We start from the raw sequence: 14,394 nt of genomic DNA, 5'->3' as shown, positions 1-14,394 counted from the left end.
TATTTTCTATTTAAAATATTTAGTATTTTCTTCTTGAAACACAATGAGACTTCTACTACCGAACAAAATGATGAATGATTTCTAAAAAAGAAAACTACAATATTCAACCAAGAACATTTTAAGTAAAGAGGTCAGAAATGTTTGTTCGTTTTAGCTAATATTTTCAGTTTAATGACGTATTATAAGTGAAATTTCTAATGTAAAAAGATAGCAAATCAAACTTAAACAAACAAAATGTTCGTTTTAGCCCAGATTTCATATTAAAAGTGATCGTATTAAGAGAGTTCAACTGTATATAAAAGTGTTTATATTCTATATTTTCAAAAAATATTCTTTGTTCTCTGATTTGTTAAAATAATAGTCTTTGGCTAAGACTTTTGAAGTGTGGCTAATATTTGTAAATTTTGGTTAATTTACTGGCTAGCAATTTGAAATCCCTAGCACGGGTCCTGAAATACATTAAAGAAGGGAAAAATGAAATTTTGTTTATGAAAGACTTTTAACACATACTAAACACCTTACTACGGTCAGATTACAGTCAGTTTGAAATCTTCGATTAATATATGAAACAAACTAGAGGCACTCCATGATATTTTAAAACCTTTTGAAAGCCTAGACATGCGATAATATAATCACTGACTTTTGAACAAAGACAAAAGTACATGCAATATAGAAACAAAAAAGTTGAATCTTACTTCACCAAGAGCTCGGAATAAGGAGCTTTTCCCACAACCGTTGGGACCATACACAAGAACATTCATACCAGACTTGACCTAAGGAAATATTTAAAGCATTAAATTAGACACTTCTTTAAAAGAAAACAGAACTTTTTTTTTTCTTTTTTGGCACTCTACACACTTGCTGTTTCCATTACATTTGTATGAAGAAATTAATTGATATTGAAAATTATGCTGGAAAAAAAAACAATGTCAATAATTTATGAATTAGATTATCTTCATATCTTATCTTGATTATATTTTCAATTACCTTCACAAAAAAATAAATAAATAAAATAAAAGAAAATGGGGAAACCTAAACCAAGTTGCTCTAATGAATCATTCGTTTTAATAACATTATTCAATTCAGAAAAATATTACGATCTAATATATACAGCATCAAAAGACAGTAGATACATTAATAACAAAAACCTATAAAATGCAATTCTCTATAAAACCAACAACTTTTCCAAAAAAAGCAATAACTTTTTCAGTAAAAAAAATATTTTATTTTGCTTCGTAAGAAACTTAACAATTGTTTGGCATTTTAAAATTTGAATTTTTTTCATCTTCCCATTTTAATTCCAAGCTTTTAAACGTCAACAGTAAACCTATCACCAGATTGTTCTTGAAAATGCAGCTGTGCTGCAAACCATGAAGCTAGTAGAAGTGAATGATAATGCACTTTCTTTTGACTACAAGACATACTTATTTGGGAATGATAATGTTAAATTGCATAATTTGAGTTGTAACCCTCATTGTAGTAAAAACTCATTCAAATGTGCAAACATACTGATATACTATTTTGAATCATACTTTCTAAATTTGAAATGATCTATACAGCAAAACCTCAGGTTCCAAGGTGTGCATTATAAGAGTCTTCAACTGAATAGTGATAGAAATGCCCAAGAATGCATTTTTTTCACCATAAAATATTTAAATATATATATTTCTCAGATTAGCTTTAATAACACTACGGAAAAGATTGTTTAACCATGACATAACTGTACAGATAAACTTCGATTAACCAAGGTTTCTATCAACTGAGCTGATACGAAGTCTTTTTTTAATTGTATAAATTTAATAAAATGATAAATTTTATTTGAAAATAAAAATACTTTCTGAAAATTTATGTTTTTTTCTTTCATTGCATATTTTAAATATTATCTTGTATTTTTTAAAAAAATTCAATTGTCTTATTAAAACTTACAAGTCATTTTCCATTTTAGTTTTTTAACTCTAAAACATAACTTTTTAAATGTTCTTCTTTAAAAAAATATTCTATTGTATTTTTAACTAATACATTTTTACAATTTATGACCCCGATTGACAAAATTTTATACATATATACACAGTTTCTATTGTTTCTGAAATCTGGGGCATTAGTGGTCCCGATTAACTCAGACAATCGAGGTTTTACTGAACTTCAAAAAAAAAAAAATCATGATGTTACTTCTCCATACTGTTTTTTTTTTCGGGGGTCTTAAAACAGTTGACAGTTGCAAAGTCTATATTTCACTTTCATACTAAAAACCAAAACCAATTGTCCACAATGATAACAAATAAATAATTGGAACAAATTATATGTAAATGGAACTTACTTCAAATGACAGTTCTTCGATTAAAATATCTCCATTAGGAGTAACTAAAGGTACTCGATCAAATCTAAAATATTAACAGAATTTAACATTATGATATTTTAACACTGTGATGCAAGAATGATGAAAAGCAAATTACTTCTTACTTTATTAAATTATCTACATTTATGATTGTGCCAGATCCAGGAATAAGAAGCATTTTCTTAGAACTATCATCACCTGATACTGAGAATAAAAATTGTACATAAGACTCCATGGAAACAAGCACAGCATAGAACAGTTTTACACAATAAGATAAAAAATATTTTGATAATTTTCCATCATCATTATGATTATTTTCTTTTTGCTTTCAATGTGTTATCTTAACATTTGAAAAGAAACAAAATAGTACAGATATATGTAGAGTGTAAACCCTACTTCAAGCACATCAATAGTACTCAAATTGAAAAGAATCATGATTTCTTGCTTATAATGATAGACTTTTACGTTAACATTTTTCTCTTAAACAACCATTTTGACTTCTCCTTATCATTATGGTGGCTAAACTACTTAATACATCTTTACAAATGAGTCAAGAACTTGACTTTTCGTATTATTTGGAGACGTTATCAACTATTGTCCCCCTTCTTTCTTTTTGTTTTGCTGAGACTGCGATATACTATATAAAAAAATTCCAGACTAACTTTAATTACTATTTGTTCACATCATTAACAGTGGTCGCAGTAGGCATGGGCAACTTGTGCGACCAACAGGGCTCCGTGCTTCTGGGAGCTAAGGGGCACATTCAAGAAATGCAGGTCTATCGGCAGTACTGTGTACAAGGACAGTACTGTGTATAAAGTCCTATTGCAGAGGGTAATACAAAGGGTAGTGATTATAATACAGTAAAACCTGTAAAATTGACCACCCTTGTAAGTTGATCACCTCTCTAACTTGATTGCTATTTTCAGGCACAGAATTAAATCTATATCATATAAATCAACCCCTATAAGTTGACCACTTGTTTAAGTTGACCGCTAAAGTGGTACACCACAAGTGGTCAACTTACACAGGTTTCACTGTATTTGTTAAAATTAAACCTTAAACTAAATACGCTAATGGAAAAGTAATTCCATAAACTTGACATTGAAGACTGATAGTGTTGGCACAAACTTCTACTCTACAATCTATTTTTTCTATCTCTCACTTTACATAATACAGTTGCAGTAGTTTGCAAATTTCAAGAAAGCAGAATGGAGAGAGTAGATTCTATACATAACAGACACTGTAAAAAAAAAAAAAAAAAAAAAAAAAAAAAAAAAAAAAAACTAGCACATGTTGAAAAATGTTGGTAAACTAATTAATATTTAATTACTGAACAAATAAATAGTATTACTTGCATATGTTTAAATTGCATAAAAATCATAATTATCAACATTGCAAAAAACCATAAGAAATATTAGCGGTTACACACTAAGGAGCACTTTGAGACTTGCCACTTAGTGTGAGAGCTAGTGGCTCAGACTTACAAGAGCTTTTAGATCCTTCCCCAACCATAGTGCGCACGTATGATCCTTCACTTAGATCCTTAAGAACTTTTATAAGTTGAGTAATTCGTGCTGTGAAGCCAGCCAATTTTGTCAATTCTCTTCCAGCTAAAACTAATCTGCCTATTGCTTCAGCCAACTTGACCAACATGCGACCACTTTTGTAATAAGACTGAAGTGAGAAAGAAAGGAGGATCAATTAATACAGTTTAATTTAACTAAATGAACACACAAAACAACAATAATAACAGAATAAGAGCTTATATAATTACTTTATATTTATTAAAGAGAGAGTAGCGAAAATAAGATTTTTTATTTTTAAATATAGTGCTTCATGTTATTATCAGGGTTGACTTTTTGATAAAACTAACATTAAATAAAGCAGTGAGAAGCAAAGGGATGTAAGTGGACATTTTCAAGTATTAAGCAAAACGCGTTTAAAGATAAGGTCTTAGGTACGCTTTCATTTAATTTTTTCTCCAAATCATGCTGTATAATAGCACCTTCCAGGGCTACTAGTAGGGTGCAAGTGGAATCAAGTAAAATTTTCTGAAGACAGTGTGAAGTTTTTGGAAACTGCCCCCCCCCCTCCTCCATAAAAATTCTTCAAATACATGAATACAAAAATCATTGAAAAAAAAACATTTTGAAAGTTTTTTTTTTAAATAAATTTTTCGATTTTAGAATGTTGCCAGACTAAACTTTTGGGAAACAACAACAACACAAAAAATTTCGGAAATTTCAGATTACAAATGCCCCTGCTCTTGGCCTAAGACAGTGCGTGCTGGTTATCTCCAAATTTTTAATTTTGCCATTTACATCTCTTTGCTTCTCACTGTCTCAACAGTGGATTGAATTTTCAAAGGAGAACCTTTTTACAATGACACTACAGAAAGGAAGGTAATCCCCCCCCCCAAAAAAAGAAAGAAATTGAAATAGTCCCTTTAACTGAAATAGTTTACACCAGAAACACATGAAATACATCAGTTTATCTTGAATAATGCACAGTATAAAATAAAACTATCAAATTTTGTTAAATACTTACCGTCATATTTTAGCAGCATCAGCTTTAAAATTTCAGAAAGCAAATCCTGGCTTTTATCACAAATTTATAACCAGCATAAAATCTCACCTTGTATACAAACTTTCGTATGATATAGTGAAATCCACTAAAGTGTTTCTAAGTTTTTGCTAATTCTATCTAAACTACCATTGCACTGACAGTTCAATTAAACCTTCAAATATTTTTTAGCCTTTCAATGAAAAAGTAAAAATGTAATTACAATACTATTATAATTCAATTACACACAAAACCCTTTTTATAGTTGAATTGGAAAAGGGGCTATTTGTACTCTGCAACACGTCTGCAACATTTCGCAAATTTGCTTTTTTTTATGTCATACACTTTAACTTTTTCACAAGGTTATTTATTTATTTATTTATACAATATTTATCTCAATCATAAGCGTAATGAAATAAAGGAAAAAAACTTCATATGGTGGGATGCAAAGGAGTGTAAGTGCAGATTCTGAGTGAAAATGTTAGCAAAGTTTAAACCACCAACTTAAATACTATGTTTTCCCCCTAAATCACGCTAGATAGCAGCAACTATCTATCCACTAACACCTGATGTTTTTTTTCAAAATGGGACTAACCTTACCAGATCAGCGAGGTACTGACTGGACTCATGCAGAGCCAAATTTAACGGTATGCCGCACCCTAGGTAGAGTTTAAATCTTTTACAAGAGATGAAATAAACTGATTTTATCTTTAAAGACCCAACTAAAGCCTCTAAAAATGGCTTTCTAAAATCAAAAAGACAACCTTCTGAAGAAATAATGATGTTTTATACAAGGCTGTGCAGAGTCGGAAGGAAAAAGGCCGACTCAGAACCCAACTCCTGGATTTTGAAACGCCCGACTCCGACTCCAGATTTTTTTAATTTTTATTTTATTGTATTTTTTTAATTCCCTCTCCCCCTTCAGGAAGGGGGAAAACCAAACAGATATTGAAATATTAATTCCTTTTCATGAAAATCTCGCATTTTATATTTTATTGTAAACCCAAGATGCATACAACGTTAGATATTCAATTTAAAAATCAAATTTTCCAATAGTTACGAGTTTAAAAGTGAGATGACTTAAAAATACCATTTTTTTCAATACTTTAAAAAGATTACTTGTAATTTCCCCTTTTTAATGTTTAACAAATACATATTGATAAAATCGTGTGCTTTCAATTTTTCAAAGTTGCAACTTGAAAGAAAAAAAGCTTTTTTTCTAAGTTTAAGTTCTTGAGAGGAGGTGGTTTGCTCCGGGTGACGACTATTTGGTAGGTGACACCCAAAGTTAATTTCAGAGTTTGTGAAAAATATAAATACTTTAATTCTGAAAATTTTCCCAAACATATTTTAAATTATAGTACCTGGACGACCGAGCCTCGCTCGACTTTAAAAGAATTATTTTTTGTCAAATTGTGTTTTTTTAAGGTTCAATACTTTTCCAAATATAATTGAAAAGCTTCACGTTAATGAAATATTATGTACTCGACCTTCTTATAACACTAAAGTACCAAACAAAGAAGATTCTGAATGTAATTAAATCAACATTTTGCTTTTAACTATATGTTACGTTTTTTTCCACTATACAATTTTCTTGTCAGTAATTAAAATATTTTGACCTTAGTTTTGCTATGGTGAAATCGTTTTTTAACCGAATACTTCCTTTCATACTATGATGCGTTTCACGATTTTATCCCAATCAAGATTTTTTTTTGAATAAGTACTTTTAGTTTTTACGCCAGAAAATGCTACATACAGCATGATATCCATCAAAACTGATGATCCACAAACCATTCCAACAAATGATAACCACTGTCTTAACAAAACATAAACAATCTCAAGACATACACTTCTTCGAAATAAAATTTAGATGCGGGATTTAAAAAACATGTTAAAGTATTTGAAGTGTAAAAAGAAAATAAATAAATAAAATAAAATAGGATGGTCAAGCAATAGTTTCACTTAAAAAAGAAAAAAAGCCTTACATCGACTTACATAATGCTTTTGAATTTGTTTTTAGCCAAGTGTGTTTGAAATTAGCCAAAGTGGCCAATATCAGCCAAGCCTGGCAACCCTAAGCAAGTATAAAATTTTAAAATGAGAAGAGACAAATTTTCATTGTTATGGTTGCAAATCCTCTGCCTGATGCATCACCTCACAGTTTACTTCAAGGCTTAACTCAATTTGACTTTATATTAAAAAGCTTTTTTGTAAAAAAATCGCGTTTTTACAGAAAAAGCACTGATGTAGATGAACTTAGAAACTACAATTAAATCCAAAATTTCATCCAAATCGTTAGAGCCATTTCCGAGATAAGAAATATATATATATACCCACAAGAATTGCTCGTTTAAAGATATAAGATTTCACTAATAAAATTTCAACGAAAGTAAGGCACATATACGTCAGGAGCAAATTTTACACAAAATGCGGCGGTATACAAATTTGTACAAATAGCTTTTACTATACCTATATTTCTTCTCTGCTAAATTTTGATTTAAATTTTATAGTCTGCTTTAGAATTAACATTAATATGAAGTTTTTAACATAAACTGCAATTATTGAGTGTTGTAACCAAGAAATCACTTACACTTATTTTGTTCCACACTTTTTAGGGAGAATTAAGCATATAGAAATGGTCTTAATGAAAAAAATAAAATAAACACTAGATTATTTCATCGGATCTTTTAGATTCGTGCTTTCACGCCAGAACTTATTTGAATTTGCCGAACACTCTCAAAAGTTTCCACCAGAGCTACGGGCCTCGACTTACTAAATTGTTACTTTCCTTTAACTATTTTATAACTGAGATTGAACAAAACACTATATTTCTACTTGATTACTTGAAAATGTTAGGCAACAAAACCGTTCGCCGACAGTTGTTATTTGTTAAGTTAAAAAGCAAAAGCCTGGAGTCAGAGTTGGCATGTTTTCTAACGACACTGACTCCTTTACCCCAAAATCAGTCCGACTCCACAACCCAGGTTTTATATAATTTCACTAGATGCCTTACCTAGTCTAACTCACAAATAAAGGTTGTGCCAAGTGATACATGTTCAACCATGCGCATATATAAAATAAATAAAAATAGTGCAAAATTTCTCATCAAAATGTGTGGGGGGTTTAAGCCCCCCACAGGGGTCAAAGACCTCCCTATGTGAATTCCTGAACATCAAAGGCCCTTAATGCCAAATTTGAGAAAGACCCGAAGTGAGCTGAATTTGTATAGGAGGGGGGGGGAACCTAACCTCCTTATTGAAATCATCAAAGAATTTCGGTGCCAAATTTGGCAAAGATCCGACACAAACTGAATCAGTTTTTGTTGAAAGAGCATTAATATCAACGGGTCAAATACCCTCTGTGCCCCAAAGCAGAATACTACTGAATTTGCGACGTACGTCGCAGAACATATGCTGAGCAGCAGAACAATTCTGTTCAAATGTGAGAGGAAAATTGACAAATTTTCTGCAGAAATTCTGCAAATTTCATTGAAAATCTGCAGAAACCGCAGTGTCGAAAATCTGCAGAAACCGCAGTGTCGAAAATCTGCAGAAACCGCAGTGTCGAAAATCTGCAGAAACCGCAGTGTCGAAAATCTGCAGAAACCGCGATGCCGAAAATCTGCAAAAATTGCGATGCAGAGAATCTGTAGAAACTGAACTTCTTAAAATTAAAAGAAAATCTAAAATTATCTCAAATTACGATAATTTGGCGGAAAGCTCGCTATGTTGAATTTGATTAATCCTTTGAGGACTTTCCCAATCGATCTTCATCATTACAATTTCCGCCATACACGTATGTTTTGGAAACATGCCAACATTGAAACACGTCCACCGCCGGAAATTGCCTGTCTTGTTTGAGATTTCAATCCTTTTGCATCCAAAAAATATTTCAATTGTTTTGAAGCGTTTTATTATATGCAACCCAACCTCGACTCATTCTATTTATTACTTCAGTAATTTCTTTATTTAGTAACATTACTTTAATTGCTCCTTCATGCCATGTAAAATTAACCAAAAAAAATGGTTTGACACCTAGGTTCGAATTTTTATAAAATTTTGTATCTTTGCTCTTTCTATGCATTTTGGAAAGCATATAAACTATTTTTGGAAAATCTCAATCGGTTTAGGTTTGACACCTTGTTAAAGTTTTTTGGATTTTAAAGTTTTCATGATCAACTAATTTTCCAAATTCTGTGCTCTTTAATTAGTCATTTGGTTGAAAGCTGTGATGTTTCCGAAAATATTTCATTTCCACAGAAATAAATAACAACAGTCCAGTTTAAAAAAAAAAAAAAACTCCTATATAAAACGATTTTGATTTTTGCCACCTAATTTGTGGAAAATGTCACGTTTTTTCGCGTACAATGCTTGAAATACTTGCAGAACAATTTACGATTCTGGTCAAATGATTTTACGTTGCAGAACATCATAAAGTATTCTGCTTTAGGGCCTCTGTGTATACTAATGGTGACCAGTACATTATAAATCTGTCGTGGTCACAAAGTTCTCCAAATTTCCATTCCAAATCAATCCTCTGGGAGCTCGGGATCAGAGGTTTCTTAATTCCTGTAAGGACCAAAAAATTAGAGCATACACAGTCTTCAGGACTCCATTCAACCGGTAAAACCACAGGAGGTGATAGACAGAGAACACTAGAGAGTGATTTGCAAAGTGTTGTTTATATCATTTGCATCAGTTATCTCCATTTCAATTTTGTCATTTCCACTGCTTGGATTCTAAATTAAATGAATATTTCTTCACAAAAATTCAACAAAAATTTACTACTAGTGCCAACACTAGCATTTCTTTCAAAATTTGCCGTCTAGACAAATAGTATAGTATAGTAGAGCTAAAAAATTCATTTATATAAAAGTAATGACATCAAATGCTTTCAGTAAATGTATTAAAATGGGAAAAAGTTATAAAACTTTTTTCCATTTACTGAAAGAAAGAATATCATACCCTAAAAACATATTAAAAATGATATTTACCTCTAATCTTTCACTATGTGACAATGAATTCTTTTGAGTCCCAATAAATGGACGACTGATTAGAAGGTAACCAACAACAGTGGCCCAATCTACAAAAGAAAAAAAAACATTTATCAGCATTGATAAACAGAGAATACACTACAGAAATAAATAAAAATAAATTAATAGATTTGCACTAAGAAGTAAAAGTAAAGTTTACAACACTAAAAGCACTAGTTTTCAAAAAGTTGCTGAGACATGTTTCAAGACAAAAACTCATTCAGTTTCAAGAAATCCATTTTTCAATGCAGAAAGAAGTTATGGATGAAAGCCTTTTTTTTATGACTAGACGTTTAGAAGGGTTTGATGCCTTCGCAAGGGAAATAAATACACAGAGGAAACAGGAAATTATATAGAAAGTCTGGGTTGAAAAAATTTTATAAAAAAATCTAGCAGTTGCCCAGGTGACAGAAAATCATGACACCAGTTCTGTGCAAGATGTTTTTAAAGAACCACCGCCGTATTTTAGGAAGTAAGAGTCGTACCCATCGTGGCACTTATTAAAAAGAGAAAAATGTGACTGCATGTGCTGCACCCGTCAGAAACGTCACACTGAAATTAAACAATTTAAAAGCAAAATTGTTTTTTAAGTAAAAACTGGGATGTAATTTAAACATGCTCCAAAGAGTTTTCTAAATTATAACAATAACTTATAACTTAGGACCCTAAACGACCAAGAGAAAACCATGAGACATTGGGGAATTTCAGATTGCTGTCCGTAACTTCAATGTGGTAGATGTTACAAAATTGAATGATCCAACTTTATAGATGCTTATTAAAATTATTAACTTTCATTGAAATAATTACAATATATATAAATACAAAAAGTGACGACCAGCAACAGGCTCTGGGCAGGGCCGGCTCTAGTAGTTCTGCCGCCCTAAGCGATATTGACAAGTGCCGCCCCCCTATTGAATAATAATAATATAAAATAATAATATATTAATGAAATAAAAATGATAGCACGGTACTTAAAATTAAAGCAAGTTTCTTGTTAAATTCCAAACTGGGTTTTGCATATCCAAGCACTGGTACACACTTTAATTTTTTTTAAAAATTAAAGTAGTTGATTGAAACAGATATTAATATTTTCAAAAGACTTAAATCAAGCAATTTGCCGAATCTAAAATTAAATTGAATTTCTAGTTACATTCTGAACTATATTTTGCATATCTAAGCAGTGGTACCACACTCCAAATTATTTTTTTTTAGCATTAAAGCAGTGAATCTTACGGCACTGAAACAGATGTTCATACTTTAAAAAAAAGTTTAAATTTCGAAATTTGTCGCCCTTAAAATCTGCTGTCCTAGGCGGTCACCTAGGTTGCCTATCCCTGGAGCCAGGCCTGGCTCTGGGCCCAGCTAGGCTGGTCCTAGTCAATTTATACAAATACAAGTACAAAAGTGACGACCAGCAACAGGCTCTGGGCCCAGCTAGACTGGTCCTAGTCAATTTACAATCCTCAGTGAAGATCAATGGCCCTCTTAAAGCTATCTACTCCCTTGCTCATTACCACCTCTTCCGGTAAACTGTTCCAAGATTCCACTACCCTGCTAAAATAATAATTTTTTCCTAACATCCATGTTAGCCTGAGATTTAAATAGCTTAAAACAATGACCCCTTGTCCTGTTTTCAGTGCTAAACTTCAGCCCCGTAACATCTTTCATTTTAATAAATTTAAACAACTGAATCATGTCCCCTTGGTCTCTTCTTAGCTTAAGTCTGTACATTTTTAGCCTTCTAACCCTGGAATCATAGTCTAAGTGAGAAAGTCCATTTATTAGCCTTGTAGCTCGCCTTTGAACCCTTTCCAATACATTAATGTCTTTCTTAAGATAAGGAGACCAAAACTGAACAGCATACTCCAATTGAGGTCTCACCAAACTTCTATATAAGGGCAGAAGAACTTCTTTAGATTTGTTTGAAATAGATCTATTGTTAAACCCAAGCATCTTATTGGCCTTGTTGCTAGCAATGCTGCACTGTTGGCTAAACTTTAAATCCTGACTTATTAAGACCCCCCAGATCAGTAACTTTGCCTGCCTGACTAATGACTGAACCTTGCAAATAATAACTGGTACACTTATTTCCATGCCCTAAATGTAGCACTTGACATTTCCCAACATTAACAGCCATACCCAATTTATCAGCCCACTCCGCAATATGATCTAGATCCTCTTGCAGCTGTTTTGCTTGTTCTTCATTTTCTACAGTCCCCATAACTTTGACATCATCAGCAAAACAATTCATGTTCCCAGAAATATTTTTGTGAATATCGTTCATAAAAACAATGAACAAAATAGGCCCTAACACTGATCCCTGAGGAACTCCGCTTAAAATCGCACTCCAATTAGAATAATTTCCCCTTACAACTACCCTTTGTTTCCTTCCGGTCAGCCAGTTTTTTACCCAAATGAAAGTTTTCCCTCCTATTCCTATATCAGCTAATTTGCTAAGTAGAGCAACATGCAGTACCTTATCAAAAGCTTTTTGAAAATCAATGTAAACAACATCTAAAGGCTTCTTATTGTCCAAAGCCATGGTAACTTTGTCATAGAAATGTAATAAATTAGTTGCACAAGATTTACCTTTCCTGAAACCGTACTGAAAACAAGTCAATAGATTATTAGTCTCTAGAAAATTTACTATCTTAATTTTTATCAATGTTTCAAAAATTTTGCAAACTACCGAAGTTAGACTCACAGGTCCATGATTTCCTGCACTCCCTTTAGACCCTTTCTTGAAGAGCGGTGTAATTTTAGCCAGCTTCCAGTCCTCTGGCACTGTCCCCGAGTTATAAGAAGCATTGAAAATATTTACGATTACATCTGCTAATTCCTCCGCACATTCAACTAAAATTTTTGGATAAATATTATCAGGTCCTGGAGCCTTAGTCTCTTTAATTTTTTCAAATGAAGTAAAACGTCATCCTTGGAAAATACAAAGCCCTCAAGCTGTACTATAGCTTGTGTCTTGCTGGTGTCAAATGTTGAGATGCAGTTATCGTTAAAAACACTCGAAAAAAGTTATTAAGAACATTAGCAATATCACTATCGTCCTGAATTAAAATTCCGTGCTCATCAACCAGTGGCCCAATATGACTATTTCGAACTTTCCCCCAATTAGCGTATGCAAAAAACCTCTTGGGATTCCTGTTTATGTTATCTGCCAGTCTTTGCTCCAACTCTCTTTTCTGAATCCGTACCAAATACTTAAATTTATGCCTTGCCTTACAATACTGGAGCCTATCTGCACTGTGATCAGTTTCTCTAAACCTTTGAAAAGCAGCTTGCTTGTAATTTAGAGCGTCCTTAGTTTCCCTGGAGAACCACATTGGCCAAATTTTAGTGTTGACACCCTTTCTCCTAAAAAAAACATGATCCCCAACCGTTTTCGCTAGCTTTTCCTTAAACTCTGCCCACTGAATATTCACATCGCTATTGTCCAATCCAGAAGAAAAAACTGCTTTCAAACTCTGCCTAAGTGCCAAAAAATCAGTATTTCTGAAATTGGGCACAAACCTGAAATTCTCTACTTTGTGCGTATCAAATTTAATCCCAAACCTAATACTGTTGTGGTCACTGTCTCCAATGTGTTCCCCTACACATAACCCCTGAACAGAACCTTCCATATCACAGAAAACTAGATCCAAAATCACGTCCTGTCGAGTACCCTGAGTTACAATTTGATCTAAAAAACAGTCACCAATTACTTTCGAAAATTCCTCTTCTCTGCTATTACTATGGTAAAAATTATTCCAATCAATTCCTGTAAAATTAAAATCTCCCATTATAATGACTGACCCCTTGCTTGAAATGTCACTAATAATACTAAACATCTATTCATCTTGACCCTGGCTTAAGTTGGGTGGCCTATAAATGTTCCGTAAACATAGTTTATTGCCCTTATTGCTCATCAACTCCAGCCAAATCATATCAATCTTGTTAGGTTTATCATTAGTTACCAATTCATTGCAAGTTAAAGTGTCTCTGACATAAAATAAAATCCCACCACCTCTTTTACCTACTCTATCTTGTCTGAACAAATTATACCCAGCAATAGATAATAAATCATCATCACTTTCGGTAGCCCATGTCTCGGTAAGTCCAATAATCTCGTCTATTGTTATGCTTTTCAATTCTTCCATCTTGTTCCTAATACTACGAGCATTTGTATAAAAAACCTTAAGTAAGCCCATCTTACCTTTATTTAATGCTGCGCGATTATTTGAATCCCAACTGCTAAAATGTTTTCTCTTATTAGCCACCCTATATCCGTTTCTACTAAAATCCCAATAGTTAGTACCCATTCGAATTTTGCTCCATTCCCCATTGAAGATCAATGGCCCTTTTAAAACTATCTACTCCCATGCTCATTACCACCTCTTTCGGTAAGCTGTTTCAAGGTTCCACTACCCTGCTAAAATAATAATTTTTCATAATATCCATGTTAGCCTGAGAT

At 32.5% G+C, this 14,394-nt stretch overlaps 1 protein-coding gene across 1 annotated transcript in view; it reads right to left on the bottom strand.

Moving 5' to 3' along the window:
- LOC129233474 (ATP-binding cassette sub-family D member 3-like) overlaps positions 1–14,394 on the bottom strand; it is a 69,178-nt gene that overhangs the window by 18,785 nt on the left and 35,999 nt on the right. The window contains exons 15-19 of the mRNA XM_054867494.1: positions 9,894–9,982; positions 3,823–4,012; positions 2,461–2,539; positions 2,318–2,381; positions 696–773 (exon numbers count right to left, since the gene is read on the bottom strand). Coding sequence (XP_054723469.1) covers positions 696–773; positions 2,318–2,381; positions 2,461–2,539; positions 3,823–4,012; positions 9,894–9,982 — 500 coding nt within the window. The remainder of the gene's footprint in view (positions 1–695; positions 774–2,317; positions 2,382–2,460; positions 2,540–3,822; positions 4,013–9,893; positions 9,983–14,394) is intronic.

The sequence above is a fragment of the Uloborus diversus genome, unplaced genomic scaffold, assembly GCF_026930045.1.
Source record: "Uloborus diversus isolate 005 unplaced genomic scaffold, Udiv.v.3.1 scaffold_443, whole genome shotgun sequence".
In the NCBI taxonomy this organism is placed as follows: Eukaryota; Metazoa; Arthropoda; class Arachnida; order Araneae; family Uloboridae; genus Uloborus; species Uloborus diversus.
This window is presented reverse-complemented; position numbering and strand designations above follow the sequence as displayed.